The sequence below is a fragment of the Hyperolius riggenbachi genome, chromosome 3, assembly GCF_040937935.1.
Source record: "Hyperolius riggenbachi isolate aHypRig1 chromosome 3, aHypRig1.pri, whole genome shotgun sequence".
Lineage (NCBI taxonomy): Eukaryota > Metazoa > Chordata > Amphibia > Anura > Hyperoliidae > Hyperolius > Hyperolius riggenbachi.
This window is the reverse complement of record NC_090648.1, coordinates 440,509,463-440,527,066: the sequence shown is the minus strand read 5'-3', so window position 1 is coordinate 440,527,066 and position 17,604 is coordinate 440,509,463. Positions and strand designations below refer to the sequence as shown.

General features: G+C 42.8%; 2 protein-coding genes across 21 annotated transcripts in view; both read left to right on the top strand.

The window, feature by feature from the left end:
• The window catches only part of LOC137564200 (protocadherin gamma-C5-like), a 669,033-nt gene that overhangs the window by 263,873 nt on the left and 387,556 nt on the right, over nucleotides 1-17,604 (top strand). The gene's annotated exons all lie outside the window — the stretch shown is intronic.
• On the top strand, nucleotides 10,211-17,574 carry LOC137560777 (protocadherin gamma-B6-like). Its single transcript, XM_068271920.1, has 2 exons — nucleotides 10,211-12,673; nucleotides 17,551-17,574. Exons 1-2 carry the CDS (start codon nucleotides 10,292-10,294, stop codon nucleotides 17,572-17,574), a joined length of 2,406 nt encoding a protein of 801 aa, XP_068128021.1. The 5' UTR covers nucleotides 10,211-10,291.

The following is a 17,604-nucleotide window of genomic DNA, read 5'->3' as shown; positions in this document are numbered from 1 at the left end:
TATGTAAGTATAATAGCAGTAAGCAAGGTGAGAATTGTTCAGTTTTCAGTTCTGTGCTTTCAAGTCCTAGCAGTTCTAGTGTGGTTCTGCATTAAGTATGGCTACTGCCTAAGGAAAAAAAAACTGTTCCTGTGTCTAGAGGTTTTAGTTGTGATTGACCGGAATCTTATTGCTGAAGGCATGAGCTGGAAGATGGAGTGGGCTGGGTGAGAGGGGTCAGAGGAAATTTTGGTTGCTCTCTTTCTGCACCTGCTAGCGTAAAGATCCTGCAGGGAAGGTAAGCTACAGCCAAATATCCTTTCCGCAGTTCGGGTGATGCGCTGCAGCCTCCCCTTTTCTAATGCTGAGCAGGAGCCGAACCATACAGTCATAGATGATGTTATGGTGGATTTGATAATTGCAGTGTAGAACTGCACCATTAGATTTTGAGGTAGGCCAAACTTTTGCAGCTGCCGTAGATGATACATACTCTGTTGCACTTTCTTGGCGATAATGGCAGTATTGTTATCCAATTTTAAGTTATTTGAGATTGTGGACCCAAGAAACTTGAATGACTCTACCTGGGTTATTGTGGATCTATGTATGGTTAAGGGAAGGTGCTAAGGGGATATCTCCTAAAGTCTAGTATCATCTCCATAGTTTTAAGAGCATTTAGTTCCAGGTTGTTGCTGTTACACCAGGAGGAAAGCTGTCCCACTACATGCCTGTATGCAGACTCGTCCCCGTTTTGTATGAGAACAATTAGTGTTGTGTCATTTGCAAACTTAAGAACCTTAACCTTCTTGCTGGTTATCCCGAGCCTGCGCAGAAGGATTTCTCCGGCCCCGATAGGCCAATTTTCACAATTTTTTGTACTGCACGCAGCTAGCACTTTGCTAGCTGCGTGCATATCCCGATCGCCGCCACTCGCCGCCGATTCGCCGCTACCCGCCGCACCGCGCCGCCCCCTCCAGACCCCTTGCGCAGCCTGGCCAATTAGTGCCAGGCAGTGCTTAGGGGTGGATCGGGATTCCCTCTGACGTCCCGACGTCCATGACTTTGGTGACATCATCCTGCCCCGTCGCCATGGCGACGGGGGAAGCCCTGCAGGAAATCCAGTTCTGAACGGGATTCCCTGCTTGCAAAGATCGCCGGCGGCGATCGTGCATGGTAAGGGGATGCCGCTTGTCAGCGGCTATCATGTAGCGAGCCCTAGGCTCGCTACATGATTTAAAAAAAAAATTTAAAAAGTGCTGCGCCGCCCCCTTGCCGTCAGAATTGGAACGGCAAGGGGGTTAACAGATGTATCTGTGGAGATGCAGTCATTGGTGTAAAGTGAGTAGAGCAGTGGGGAAAGCACACAGCCCTAAGGAACACCAGTACTGACAGTCAGAGAGCTTGATGTATGTTTCCCAAGTCGAACATGCTGCCTCCTGTCGGTTAAGAAATTGGTTATCCATTTTCAGATGGATTCAGGTATGCATAGCTGGGAGAGCTTGCTGTGTAGCAGTGGTGGAATTATGGTATTAAATGCAGAGCTGAAATCTATGAATAAAATCCTGGTGTAGGTTCCTGGGGTGTCTAGATGCTGTAGTACGTAATGCATGCACATGTTAACGGCATTGCCTGTGGATCTATTGGGCCTGTAGGCAGATTGCAGAGAGTCCAGCAGGGGATCTGTGATCGATTTCAGATAAGCCATTATCAGTTCTTCGAATGCTTTAATGAGCAATGATGTCAGGGCAACAGGCCTGTAATCATTTAAGCATGTAGGTTTTGATTTGTTTGGAATTGATACAATGGGCTTGATTCACAAAGCGGTGCAAAGTGTTTGCACGCCTGTGAAAAGCCCTTTATCACGCCTAAACTCAGTTTAGGCGTGATAAGAAGAAACTCGCGTGAATTTTCCGTGCGCAAAGTTTTCCGCGCGCAGGCGCACTCGCACCACCCGGCGCTTCGCGCAAAGCTTCCATTAAGCCCTATGGGACTTTGCGCGCGCGCGTACGCGCGGTAGCTTCGCGCAGCACAAATCGGTGATAACTCAGTGGTGCAAAGGTTATCACGCCTAAAGTCTTTTAGGCGTGATAACTGGGTTATCACCGCTTTGTGAATCGAGCCCTATGATTGAGCTTTTAAAACAGGCAGGGACAGTTGAGAGTTCCAGATATGATTTGAATATGTCTGTGAATACAAGCGCTTATTGGTCGGCACAGAATATCTCATTGTTCTCACTGTTTCTCATCTATTTTGGCTTGTACTCACTGTTCAGGAAACTAGACTGAATTTAACAGTCAACAAACATTTTTTTATTGATAACTTTTTTAAAACTCTTTCTTGAAAGACTAAGAGAATTTCTTAGTAGGGCTAGTATGATGTGTGTATATGTTTATCACACCATGGGCCATATGCAATTAACTTTTTCTCCCGAGTTTTCTCCTAGGAGATAATTTTTAATCTTCAATTTAAAATAACATTTCAGCATTTTGTAATGGAAAAAGTACCAAAATGTAGGTGAAAAAGTACTATCAAAATTATTTTGATTATTTGTTTGCTTGCTGGTGGTTTAAAAATCAATTTATTGACGATTTTGTAAATATCACCTAGAAGAAAACTGAGGAGAAATAGTGAATTGCATATGGCCCCATGCCTCATGTCATTTCAGGTACACTTTAAAGTAATCAGCTATCTACTAAGTCAGACCTAGCTGGTGTTAACAGTTCTAACTCATTAAGACAAAGAAAATAGAAGATGCCGGTATATACATTTGCTGCATGATCATTTCAGTCAAAAACCTGATCTTTGTACGATGACAGATTTAGCTCTTTACTACAGAAAGTAGACAGCGAGCACTGAACAAAAAACGAAAGCCTAAGAAAATCTTTTGGTCAACAGCATATCTGCAAACTTGTTTGCAACCTTTCTGAGTCTTTAACTTAATGCTCTAGTTTCTTTATCCTCCTTAATTATATTTGGCATATTCTAAGTTTTGTTGTGCATCTGAAGAAGCAGCCAGTGAGCTGTGAAATGTGCAGTAGGTATTGGGAAATAGCATTATGTGAATGCATTTTGGAGCATTGATATACTATTTGTAATGCATTACTTGAACTGTGAACTGGAACCAAATATATGTTCTTTTTAGCAGATATGAAGAAAAGTTAATGTTTACTAGTTGATAAAATATGGTTTATTGTACACTGTATGCTATACAGGTAGTCCCCAATTTAAAAATTCATGACTTATAGATGACCTGCCACTATGAATGACCAGAATGTGAAATTTGATTCTGTGGAAACAAGTGAACATTTTTTTTTTCAAAAAGACCTTTTAGGTTTTGAGAAAATACATTTTTAACCACTTCCTGACCGCGGTATTGACAATTGGCGGCCGGGAAGTGGACCCCGCAAGGACCGCCGTATTGACAAATGGCGGCGGTCCTTGTAGGGGCATGGGCGGAGCGATCGCGTCATCCGTGACGCGATCCTCCGCCAGCGCCTGTCTCCGCTTACCCACCGCAACATCCCGCCGGCCATACGGAAGCGCCGGCGGGATGTTAACCCGACGATCGCCGCATACAAAGTGTATAATACACTTTGTAATGTTTACAAAGTGTATTATACAGGCTGCCTCCTGCCCTGGTGGTCCCAGTGTCCGAGGGACCACCAGGGCAGGCTGCAGCCACCCTAGTCTGCACCAAGCACACTGATTTCCCCCCCCCCCTGCCCCCTGATCGCCCACAGCACCCCTCAGACCCCCCCTGCCCACCCCCCAGACCCATGTTTACACCCAATCACCCCCCTAATCACCCATCAATCACTCCCTGTCACTATCTGTCAACGCTATTTTTTTTATCCCCCTCCTGCCCCCTGCTCCCTCCTGATCACCCCCCACCCCTCAGATTCTCCCCAGACCCCCCCCCCCCGACCCCCCCATGTACTGTATGCATCTATCCCCCTGATCACCTGTCAATCACCTGTTAATCACCTGTCAATCACCTGTCAATCACCTGTCAATCACCCGTCAATCACCCCCTGTCACTGCCACCCATCAATCAGCCCCTAACCTGCCCCTTGCGGGCAATCTGATCACCCACCCACACCAATAGATCGCCCGCAGATCCGACATCAGATCACCACCCAAGTGCAGTGTTTACATCTATTCTCTCCTCTAAACACCCACTAATTACCCATCAATCACCCATCAATCATCCCCTATCACCACCTGTCACTGTTACCCATCAGATCAGACCCTAATCTGCCCCTTGCGGGCACCCAATCACCCGCCTACACGCTCAGATTGCCCTCAGACCCCCCCTTATCAATTCGCCAGGGCATTATTTACATCTGTCCTTCCCTGTAATAACCCACTGATCACCCATCAATCACCCCCTGTCACTGCCACCCATCAATCACCCCCTGTCACTGCCACCCATCAATCACCCCCTGTCACTGCCACCCATCAATCAGCCCCTAACCTGCCCCTTGCGGGCAATCTGATCACCCACCCACACCAATAGATCGCCCGCAGATCCGACATCAGATCACCTCCCAAGTGCAGTGTTTACATCTATTGTCTCCTCTAAACACCCACTAATTACCCATCAATCACCCCATGTCACTGCTACCCATCAGATTAGACCCCTATCTGCCCCTAGGGCACTCAATCACCCGCCCATACCCTCAGAATGCCCTCAGACCCCAGCCCTGATCACCTCGCCAGTGCATTGCTTGCATCTATTCCCCCCTCTAATCACACCTTGAGACACCCATCAATCACCTCCTGTCACCCCCTAGCACACCTACCCATCAGATCAGGCCCTAATTTGCCCCGTGTGGGCTCCTGATCACTCGGCCAAACCCTCAGATCCCCCTCAGACCCCCTTCCGATCACCTCCCCAGTGCATTGATTGCATCTATTTTCCCCTCTAACCACCCCCTGAGACACCCATCAATCACCTCCTGTCACCCCCTAGCACTCCTATCCATCAGATAGGAACCAATACAACCTGTCATCTAAAAGGCCACCCTGCTTATGACCGGTTCCACAAAATTCGCCCCCTCATAGACCACCTGTCATCAAAATTTTCAGATGCTTATACCCCTGAACAGACATTTTGAGACATTTGGTTTCTGACTACTCACGGTTTTGGGCCCGTAAAATGCCAGGGCGGTATAGGAACCCCACAAGTGACCCCATTTTAGAAAAGAAGACGCCCCAAGGTATTCTGTTAGGTGTATGACGAGTTCATAGAAGATTTTATTTTTTGTCAAAAGTTAGCGGAAATTGATTTTTATTGTTTTTTTTCACAAAGTGTCATTTTTCACTAACAAAAAAATAAAATCTTCTATGAACTCACCATACTCCTAACGGAATACCTTGGGGTGTCTTCTTTCTAAAATGGGGTCACTTGTGGGGTTCCTATACTGCCCTGGCATTTTAGGGGCCCTAAACCGTGAGGAGTAGTCTACAAAACAAATGCCTCAAAATGACCTGTGAATAGGACATTGGGCCCCTTAGCGCACCTAGGCTGCAAAAAAGTGTCACACATGTGGTATCGCCATACTCAAGAGAAGTAGTATAATGTGTTCTGGGGTGTATTTTTACACATACCCATGCTGGGTGGGAGAAATCTCTCTGTAAATGGACAATTGTGTGTAAAAAAAATCAAACAATTGTCATTTACAGAGATATTTCTCCCACCCAGCATGGGTATGTGTAAAAATACCCCACAAAACACATTATACTACTTCTCCTGAGTACGGCGGTACCACATGTGTGGCACTTTTTTACACCTTAAGTGTGCTAAGGGGCCCAAAGTCCAATCAGTACCTTTAGGATTTCACAGGTCATTTTGCGACATTGTTGGTTTCAAGACTACTCCTCACGGTTTAGGGCCCCTAAAATGCCAGGGCAGTATAGGAACCCCACAAATGACCCCATTCTAGAAAGAAGACACCCCAAGGTATTCCGTTAGGAGTATGGTGAGTTCATAGAAGATTTTATTTTTTGTCACAAGTTAGCGGAAAATGACACTTTGTGAAAAAAAAAAATTAAAATCAATTTCCGCTAACTTGTGAAAAAAATAAAATCTTCTATGAACTCACCATACTCCTAACGGAATACCTTGGGGTGTCTTCTTTCTAAAATGGGGTCATTAGTGGGGTTCTTATACTGCCCTAGCATTTTAGGGCCCTAAACCGTGAGGAGTAGTCTTGAAACAAAAATGACCTGTGAAATCCTAAAGGTACTCATTGGACTTTGGGCCCCTTAGCGCAGTTAGGGTGCAAAAAAGTGCCACACATGTGGTATCTCCGTACTCGGGAGAAGTAGTACAGTGTGTTTTGGGGTTTATTTTTACACATACCCATGCTGGGTGGGAGAAATATCTCTGTAAATGGACAATTGTGTGTAAAAAAAAAATCAAAAGATTGTCATTTACAGAGATATTTCTCCCACCCAGAATGGGTATGTGTAAAAATACACCCCAAAACACATTATACTACTTCTCCTGAGTACGGCGGTACCACATGTGTGGCACTTTTTTACACCTTAAGTGTGCTAAGGGGCCCAAAGTCCAATCAGTACCTTTAGGATTTCACAGGTCATTTTGCGGCATTTGATTTCCAGACTACTCCTCATGGTTTAGGGCCCCTAAAATGCCAGGGCAGTATAGGAACCCCACAAATGACCCCATTTTAGAAAGAAGACACCCAAGGTATTCTGTTAGGAGTATGGTGAGTTCATAGAAGATTTTATTTTTTGTCACATTTTTTTTGAAACGGTAAAATGACATTTTGCTGCAGTATACTGAGGGGCACAGGGAAACAGAGGTGACACAGATGGGGACACTGGAGGCACAGACGAGCATAGAGGAGGTACTAGGGAAATAGACGGCACACTCTTTTGACTTATGGACAGATTCAGGTTAAGAATCAACCTACAGTCCCTATCTCGTTCGTTAACCGGGGACCTAGAATTTATTTGTCTATTGAAAACCTAATTTTTCAAATTGTTGTAATTGGTTTCAGGTTTCCAATAGTCTTCTAATGTCTAATAGTCATTAAAATCAGAGGCAAATGTTCTCCATATTTTAAAATATACGGTAAACCATTCGAGTGTGTGGACCTTACTGTTAAGTGGTAAAATTAGTCAAGGATATCAATCTATACCAGGGATAGAAAAATATAACACAGATAATCCAGATATAATCCAGATACTTGAAACCCCCAATAAAAGTGATATTAATAGAATATGTAGAGCAAACATGGGAGCAACTTTTCTGTGATTTGCTATCATCCTCAAATTACATCTCAGCACTAGTTATAAGTGGTGATGTAGCAATTAACCACATTTTCAGTTCATGAACAAAAAAGTGAATTTTCCATAACAATTCGGGAACAGGCTAACCGGCTGAATCGCTATAGACTTCAATGCGCAGGCAAATTTAAATCCTATTGGGACTTATTCTGGCCACAAAGGTTATGGAAAAGTTGTTTCAAAGTGCCTAACACCTGGACCTGGACAAAAGTCCTACCAAAAATTACGTAGTTAACTCAGAGTCGTGTTTTAATCTCTAAAGGGCAGAAATCACAGTACATTCCTAAATTTGTGAAATAAAGTGCTTTAAAACGTCCAGCATGTGTGTACATGGCGATAAGGTGGTGTAAGGGTTAGGCCCGGTTCACACTGAAAGACGAAATTCCGTGTTTAACACACCGCACACAACCACAGAGAGCTTTAGTGATAACGTCAGGTGAGCAAATCATTGTTTATGCTAGTTGACACCTCCAGAGCATAAATGTTAGTCCTCTCGGTGGCAATCTTTGTGTAGTGGTTTGAAGTGGCTGCTGTACTTGTGTGCTCATTTGCGGGAGTGCAGGCGATCACGGTTTTCAAGCCCCTATGGTTGGGCTGAAGTAGTTCAATGACAGTTAAGTGAGCAAAAAAAAACACTGATTCTGCACTGAGGCCTTATACAGGGGGTACTAGTAGTGGATACTAGATGGCAGTAGTGGTGGTGAAGGATTATTGGGTTATATGGTCGTGCACTACTAGGACCAGCAGACCTGTCTCTAACAGCTAACGTGTGCACTGGGCACGAAGAAATGCAATATAACAATAGCAAGAAAAACAAAAACAGTCTTTACAAGTGTGATTGATTTATCAAGTCGGTGCACTACTAGGACCAGCAGACCTGTCTCCAGCACCTAATGGGTGCACTGGACACACAGAATTGCAATATAACAATAGCAAGAAAAACAAAAAAAGCCCTTGGAAGGGTGAACTACTGTAGCACTAAGCACTGACTGCACCTGTCTGCAACAGCTAAAGTGAACTGTGTGGACATACTGAACAGCAATATCACAAGATCAAAACACAGCCTTTAGAAGGGCTCTTGTAGTTATGTAGATGGTGAATTGGTACTGTTGCAGCAAGAAAATCCACTGGGGACACATAACACAGGCCTAACTAACACTTTCCCTATCTGCAGAAATGCTCTGTCCCCAGTCTCCTTTACAGCAGCCAGTCAGAGTGTAAAATGGCTGCTGTGCTTGCTTTCTGATAGGTGGGGGGCGTTCCAGGTGGGAGGGATAGCTGATTAGCTGCCATGTGTCTGCTGACTCTCAGGTGAGGGGTCCATTTTTGGCTCCATTGTAATGTATAGTGGGTGAATTGAACACGCTTTATGCTCACGAACAGGCGCAACCGCGCTTTGTTTGCCGCAAACTATTCACTGGACAAACAGTTTGGGCAGCTCTAGTTATAAGCATGCTCAGAAGATTGCTGTGTTATGTATGTAAATCTCTCTGTACTTGTAAAATATATTTTGCTTCCCCTACCTGTTATTTAAATAATGATATTTACTCTTTGTTTAAAGGGGTTCTTCCGCGATATAGGAAAAAAATAAAAAGTGGTTTATTTATAAACTATTAAAAATCCTCTTCAAATAGTGCGAAAAGTGTTTTTAAAAAATGAATAGTTTCATCAAAGTAACACGTAATGTAATCAGTGACAGATGTCGGCCAGGGAGGCTAATCCATTTGTTAGGGTTTTTTTTTTTTGTACTATAATATCACAAACATAACTGCTGCGTACCTAGTTGACAGTTCTGTAGTCCGTTGCTGTCAGGAATGGCTCTTACAATTAGAATAACGGCTGTTATCTCCCGGAGCTCTGCGCAGTTATTTATTTTAGTTTCACGGAGGGAGAGAGAGGACCCCGAAAGCAATGAATCAGGCAGAGGGAGAGCAGCTGATCAGTGAGAACGTAATTTGTTGACGTCGTTGCCCGGCAACCAGACTACGGCGTGTATGCAGAATCCTCTTTATCTCCTGAAAGCGAGTGATCTCTTTGTCGCTGCAAGGTTTATGGGTTTGTGTTTTCTTATTAACTTTTAGCTGCCTGGAGAACTCAACACAAACCAATAAATCTTGCAGCGACAAAGAGATCACTCGCTAGAGGATTCTGCATAGACACCCTACGTTCTCACTGATCAGCTGCTCTCTCTCTGCCTGATTCATTGCTTCCGGGGTCCTCTCTCTCCCTCCGTGAAACGAAAATAAATAACTGCGCAGAGCTCCGGGAGATAACAGCCGTTATTCTAATTGTAAGAGCCATTCCTGACAGCAACGGACTACAGAACTGTCAACTAGGTACGCAGCAGTTATGTTTGTGATATTATAGTACAAACCCCCCCCCCCCCCCCCAACAAATGGATTAGCCTCCCTGGCCGTCATCCGTCACTGATTACATTACGTGTTACTTTGATGAAACTATTCATTTTTTAAAAACACTTTTCGCACTATTTGAAGAGGATTTTTAATAGTTTATAAATAAACCACTTTTTATTTTTTTCCTATTTCGCGGAAGAACCCCTTTAATGACTTCAAAACCAGAGCAATTTTCACTGCCCATTCACTTCTCATTGACTTGCATAAATGACTCCCCTGGAGCAATAAGTGTTTAACCATATAATTCAACATTATTACACATCAGAATAATTGAATCTGTTATATTTGTTTTAAGTTGAGGAACATTTCACCTGTATAACAGATAGTACACATTTCATGTAAGCATTGCTGCTGCAAATTCTTAAGAGGCCTCTAAGTGGCGCCGACTGCCTGTGTATTTCACTTCAGTACAAATGTCTGGTGATTCTTCTGTTAACTGTATGCCACAGCTCAATTCAGGAAGGCAAACCACTGCATAGAATTTCCCATTGTACTGAAATTTAGTGGAAAAAAGGCAAGTCACATATGCAATCGTTGCATTTCGGATACAATAAAAGAAAATTGAAGAATCGGATTTTACTGAAATGAAGATAAAGGCATACAGAAAAACAATGGATTGGCAGGTACTATTTTCATTCATTATCTTTACAATGAAACACGTTTCTGCTCAGCTTCACTATTCAACCCCTGAAGAATTAAAGCAAGGATCTGCTGTAGGAAACATTGCAAAAGATCTGGGGCTGAATGCAAAGGAATTATCGGTAAGAAATTTTCATATTGTGCCAAGAGGCAAAATTCAGTATTTCAGTGTTAATTTAGAAAACGGAGACCTTTATATGGCAGAAAGAATAGACAGAGAGATGCTCTGTGGGATAAAACCAAGTTGCCTAATAAGCTTTGAAGCTGTGGTTGAGAATCCCTTGCATCTATACACTATTAATGTAGGCATTGAAGATGTAAATGATAATGCACCTTATTTTTCCAAGGATATATTTGAGATTGTAATTGGCGAAGCCGCACTACCTGGAGCACACCTTCCATTGGGACATGCGCAAGATCCCGATCTGGGTACCAATTCTGTACAAGACTATAAGATTAGTGAAAATGAGTACTTTAACCTGGGCATTAAGATCAACAAAGATGGCATTAAATCCCCAGAGCTTGTGCTAGAAAAATCCCTGGACAGAGAAAAGCAAAGCACTTATAGCTTAATATTAACTGCACTGGATGGCGGAAAGCCTCCTAAAACCGCCACTGCTTCTATAAAGATTACAGTCAATGACGTGAATGACAACTTTCCTAAATTTAACAAGGACACATTTGAAGTACAAATACATGAAAATGAACCTGTTAATTATTTGATTCTTCAACTTAAGGCTCAGGATGAAGATGAAGGCTCAAATGCAGAAATAACGTATGCATTTCATGACATCCTTGAAAATTTGCATTCACTGTTTACTATTGATCCAGTGAATGGCGATATTAGGGTAGTAGGAAACTTAGACTATGAGTTAAAAGAAAAGTATGAGTTAACTGTGGAAGCCAAAGATGGTGGAGGACTTGTTGATCATTGCAAAGTATCAATACAGATTGTTGATGTTAATGATAATGCTCCTGAAATTACAATAACATCTCTCTCTGCAACAATTTCAGAGGATTCTCCACCGGATACAATTATAGCATTTATTCGTGTTCACGATTTGGACAGTAATGAGAATGGAGACGTTGCTTGTGAAATTTCAGATGATTTGCCCTTTAAGTTAATACCAACGTCCTCCAACTACTATAAACTTGTGACAGCAAAATCTCTTGATAGAGAGAAAATGCCTAACTACAACATAACTATTAAAGCTGTGGATAATGGATCTCCTCAATTGTCCACCAACAAAACCATTCAACTCACTGTCCTGGATATAAATGACAATTGTCCTCTTTTTGAAAAATCAAGTTATATTGTCTACGTACAAGAAAACAATCCACAGGGAACCTCCATACACAGAATTCATGCCTCTGATTATGATATCAATGAAAATGCTAAGATTAGCTACTCTGTTATCAGTAATAATATTGATGGCATCCCTGTGTCATCATATGTATCCATAAATTCAGTTAGTGGGGTCATCTATGCTCAGAGATCATTTGACTATGAACAGCTGCGAGAGTTCCAGTTTCAGGTGATGGCTAAGGATGGAGGATCACCTCCTCTAAGCAGTAATGCCACAGTGAAAATATGCATCATTGACAAAAATGATAATGCCCCTAAGATTCTCTACCCAGCTCCAGACACCGAAGGATCTGCATTGTTTGAATTTATTCCTCACTCAGCCGAGAAAGGTTATCTAGTGACCAAAGTGATTGCGGTGGATGCTGACTCTGGACACAATGCCTGGCTGTCTTATCACTTACACCAAGTTCCTGATCCATCTTTATTCATCATTGGTCAACACAGTGGGGAAATCAAAATAGGAAAAGAACTTCCAGACATGGAGTCTTTAAGACAGAAGATTGTAGTCCTTGTAAAGGACAATGGAGTACCATCCCTGTCATCTACAGTGACTTTAAGTTTAGTTGTAGCAGAAAACTTTCAACAAGTTGCACCAGAGATGAAAAAGCAACCAAGCACTTCACAGTCCTCCTCTAATATGACATTCTACCTCATAGTTTTCATAGTTGTGATCTCGGTCTTCTTTGTTATAACAGTGATAGTGACTGTAATTTTCAAATGCAGAAAAACAAACATCCCAACAACTTTAGGCACCATTGGAAGAAATGTGTATCCTCAGTTCACCCTGGGATGTCCCTCTGAAATCAGTGACACAAGTTTACCTTTCCCATTCTCCTATGATGTGTGTGTGACTCTTGACTCAAAGCAGAATGAAATTGCTTATCTGAAGCCAGTCCAGACTGTCCCCACGGACAATCTTATTGACACAGGGGAGTCAACAGTGACAGATCAGACTCAACAGGTGAGTACAAGTATTTTATGTCCTATGTATTATCACATAGTTACATAGTTACATAGTTATTTGGGTTGAAAAAAGACATACGTCCATCGAGTTCTATAATGAATTACAAAGGTGTTAGAACCTGAATAATTACCCACTATAGTGGTATAGTAACTGTAGTCGCCAATCGGACATGGCCAAGGACACACTTACCATTGACTCCCACAATGTGGTCCACCCCCACAACATTCTGGCTGGGATGCCTGTTGTCAATAGGGAAACCCCATGAATGGTGGGTGTGCTGCTTGAAGCAACATCCATGTGAAAGAGCCCTCGTTTTGCTGAAATACTTGTTTGATTAGAAAATGTAATCATTAACGAAAAAATATGTCTATAAAAGATTTGTATCAATAACCAGTAGCTTGTTGACTGATAGGACCATGTGCCAATTTCTTTGTGCCCGAAGTTCCAAATGAAAAAGAATGTAGCTACGTGCAATCTTGTTGACAAAATAAAGCTCCTGCTTCCTATGGTCATCAAAAATTGTTATTAGTTAAAGGGAATTTATATTCCTGAGTGAGCAACTTGTCTCTTCTTTCTAAAAGTTGATCTCCAGTAACCAGGAACGGGATTAAGGTAAACCTGAAATGAAAATAAACTTATGAGATACTGACTTGTATGAGTAGTATGGATGATAAATAGAACTGTAAGGCTTGGTGGTATAATTCTTAAAGTCAGCATGTAGGTCCCAGGCTAGAGGTCTCGCTCTTCACCTATCTATCCCTGCCTGGCACACCACCAACTTACACCTACACTGTCCCTGACTTGCACACCACTAGTTGGCCCTAATTAGGACTTAGGCAAGCAAGGCATACAAGCTGACTTAAAAGGCAGATATACCACCAGGAGCCACTACTGAGGCTAGTAACACAGTTCAGCAGCATCACATACACAGTTAAGGTAATAAGTAATCCAGGTATGAATGCAAAGTTATTCAGTGGCAATTTGATCAGAGTTATGAAATAGTTAAAGCAGACTTGCATGCAGTATTTAGCAACAGGTGATAATTGATGCAAGTATAACACAGTTCCTTTTAGTCTGCATGCAAAGTTATGTAACAGACAGCAGAAGTCCCAAATTATATGAGACAGATTTATGCGAGATTTAGTTGCACATGGTTAGTTGACGGATAAGGAAAGTAGACTTATACTTATCGTCCAGTTCAAGTGGCATACAAGGAATATCTCGTAACAGTCCAAGGTCGGTACAGATGGCAAGCAAGGGATGTCCAGTAACTAGCAGAAGTTGGTCCAGGCAGCGTGCAAAGGATGTCCAGTAACTAGCAGAGGTCAGTCCAGGCAGCAAGCAAAAGGTTTCCAGGAATCAAGCAGAGGTTAAAAACAGAGTAGTCAAATACAGTGGGATGCAAAACTTTGGGCAACGTTTTTAATCGTCATGATTTTCCTGTATAAATCGTTGGTTGTTACGATAAAAAATGTCAGTTAAATATATCATATAGGAGACACACACAGTGATATTTGAGAAGTGAAATGAAGTTTATTGGATTTACAGAAATAATGCAATAATTGTTAAAACAAAATTAGGCAGGTGCATAAATTTGGACACCACAAAAAAGAAATGAAATCAATATTTAGTAGATCCTCCTTTTGCAGAAATTACATCCTCTAAACGCTTCCTGTAGGTTCCAATAAGAGTCTGGATTCTGGTTGAAGGTATTTAAGACCATTCCTCTTTACAAAACATCTCTAGTTCATTCAGGTTTGATGGTTTCCGAGCATGGACAGCTCTCTTTAACTCACACCACAGATTTTCAATTATATTCCGGCCTGGGGACTGAGATGGCCATTCCGGGACGTTGTACTTGTTCCTCTGCATGAATGCTTTAGTGCATTTTGAGCAGTGTTTAGGATTGCTGTCTTGTTGAAAGATCCAGCCCCGGGGCAGCTTCAGCTTTGTCACTGATTCCTGGACATTGGTCTCCAGAATCTGCTGATACTGAGTGGAATCCATGTGTCCCTCAACTTTGACAAGATTGCCAGTCCCTGCACTGGCCACACAGCCCCACAGCACGATGGGATCACCACCATTTTTTACTGTAGGTAGCAGGTGTTTTTTTTGAAATGCTGTGTTTTTCCTCCATTGCATAACGCCCATTGTTAGGCTCAAATAACTAAATTTTTGTTTCATCAGGTCCACAGCACCTTATTCCAAAATGTAGCTGGCTTGTCCAAATGTGCTTTAGCATACCTTCAAGTGGCTCTGTTTGTGCTGTGGGCAGAGAAAAGGCTTCCTCTGCATACAGCATCTCCTTATGTAAAATGCGCTGAATGGTTGAACGATGCACAGTGACTCCATCTGCAGCAAGATGATGTTGTAGGTCTTTGGTGCTGGTCTGTGGGTTGACTCTGACTGTTCTCATTATTCATCGCTTCTGTTTATCCGAGATTTTAATTGGTCTGCCACGTCGAGCCTTAACTTGAACTGAGCCTGTGGTCTTCCATTTCCTTAATATGTTCCTAACTGTGGAAACAGACAGCTGAAATCTTTGAGACAGCTTCCTGTATCCTTCCCCTAAACCATGATGGTGAACAATCTTTGTCTTCAGGTCATTTGAGAGTTGTTTTGAGACCCGCATGTTGCTACTCTTCAGAGAAATTTAAAAGAGGAGGGAAACTTACAATTTACCCCCTTAAATACTCTTGCTTATAATTGAATTCACCCATGTATGTAGGTCAGGGGTCACTGAGCTTACCAAGCCAATTTGAGTTCCAATGATTGTAATAAATAATAATAAATGTTTAGCTGAAAAGGATACAGAACTAATGACCTCTTGAACTTAGTTGCAGTAAAACCTCATTTGAAGCATTATCTCACTGTTATTCATCTGTTTTGGCTTGTACTCAATCTTCAGGAAACCACACAGTATTTGACAAGCTGTTGACAAGCTCTTTTGCATTCATAACAACTCAAGTTTTTTTTACAACTTTTGCTGTTCTGAAAAACAGAAAGAGACTCAAAATAATTTCTTGATAGGGCTAGTACTACAGTATATGTGTACATGTTTATCTCGTCATGTCTCATGTCACTTCAGGTACACTTTAAAGTGTACCCAAGCTGAAGCTCTGGTTCAAAATTAAATACTTACCTAAAAAGAGGGAAGCCTCATGACCTTATTGAGGCTTCTCTCGGGGGGGGGGGGGGGGGGGGGGGTTGATGTCTCCTGTTGATGAGCGTGGCCCCTGGAAGAGTAGGGACAAGGCATTATCACTTATCAAAGCTGGGCCATGCAGCTCCTCTTCCTGCAGCGTGTCCACGCAATAGCCGCAGAGGCTCACCCGCACATGCACAGTAAGCCGGAGCTGTGTGGGTTTGTGCTACTGAGCATGCACGGCCATGCTTGTGTGACTACTGCACAGCCATGCTCATAACAAAGGAGAAGTGTGACCCCGATGTGGAGGGGGGCCGCGCTTAGCAACAGGGGACATCGGACCACCAAGGAAAGCCTTAATGGGATCCTGAGGCTTCCCCCTCTCCACACAGCAGGGGTAAAGAGGCACCCAGATAGAATAAACTTAGGTTAAAAAGTAAAAGTAGCTAAAAGTACTATTGGCTACTACTACTTAGGCACTTTTTATTGCCCTGAGGAAGCGGGTTGCTAGTCTTGCAACCGTGGTATAAAGTAAAAGAAATCTGTTTTTACTAGGAAGGTCTTGTGTCTTAGTTGCTCTCCAAAGGAAAAAAAGTATTGAGCACAAAACTAACACTGTCAGGACCTTGGTCATCAAATCACACTGTGGAAGGGGTTTTACCACAATATCTGCATCACAGACCTATTTGATGAACTATTTGAGAAAAGGTAAAGATTTATCGTGGGAAAGGGGGTATCGGCTACTGATTGGAATGTGGTTCAATCCTGGGTTAAAGTTCCTCTTTAACCACCGGATTGTAGGGTCTTTTATGCACGTTTCAGACCATAAAATCAGGAAAAATGATGCCGCAAGAATGACTGCAGCAGCCCCAGCACTCACTCACCTTCCTGGGCACCAGCACTGCAATTTTCCCTCTGTCCTCCGGTTGGCGCTGTAACTCTGTAATGAGATCACTGACGGTGATCTCACCAGAGTGATTCAAGGCTTTGGAGGACAGCAGGGGGGCTTCTAGCCTTTTTGTTACTCCAGGCCCGAAAACCTGTGCCCCCCTCCCCCCCCAATCAAACTTGGCCCATCGCCCTCAGACTCGCCTCATCCTCAGCCTGCCATCCTCACCCTCAGCTCATGCTCAGCCTGTCGCTCTTGCACACAGATCATGCTCAGCCTGTCACCCTCACACTCAGCTCTTGCTCAGCTTGTCATCCTCACACTCACACTCATACTCAGCCTGTCACTCTCACACACAGCTAATGTTTAACCGGTCATTCTCACACTCAGATCATGCTCAGCCTGTCACTCTCACACACAGATCATACTCAGCCTGTCACTCTCACACACAGATGATGCTCAGCCCCTCACCCTCACACTCAGCCCGTCACCCTCACACTCAGCCCGTCACACTCAGCTCATGTTTAGCCGGTCACTCTCACATTCAGATCATGCTCAGCCTGTTATTCTCACACACAGGTCATGCTCAGTCTGTCACTCTCACAATCAGCCCGTCACTTTTAGGGTGTGATTTGCTATCATCCTAAAATTCTATCTCAGCACTACATATAAGCATGCTCAGAAGATCGTTGTGTTATATATGTAAATATCTCTGCACTTGTAAAATGTATTATGGTTATCCTGCCTGTTACTTACATAATGATATTTACTCTTGTTTAATAATATAATTCAAAATTATTACACCTCAGAATAATTTAATTATATCACATTTGCTTTCAGTTGAGCAACATTTCACCTGTATAACAGATAGTACACATTTCATGCATGCATTGC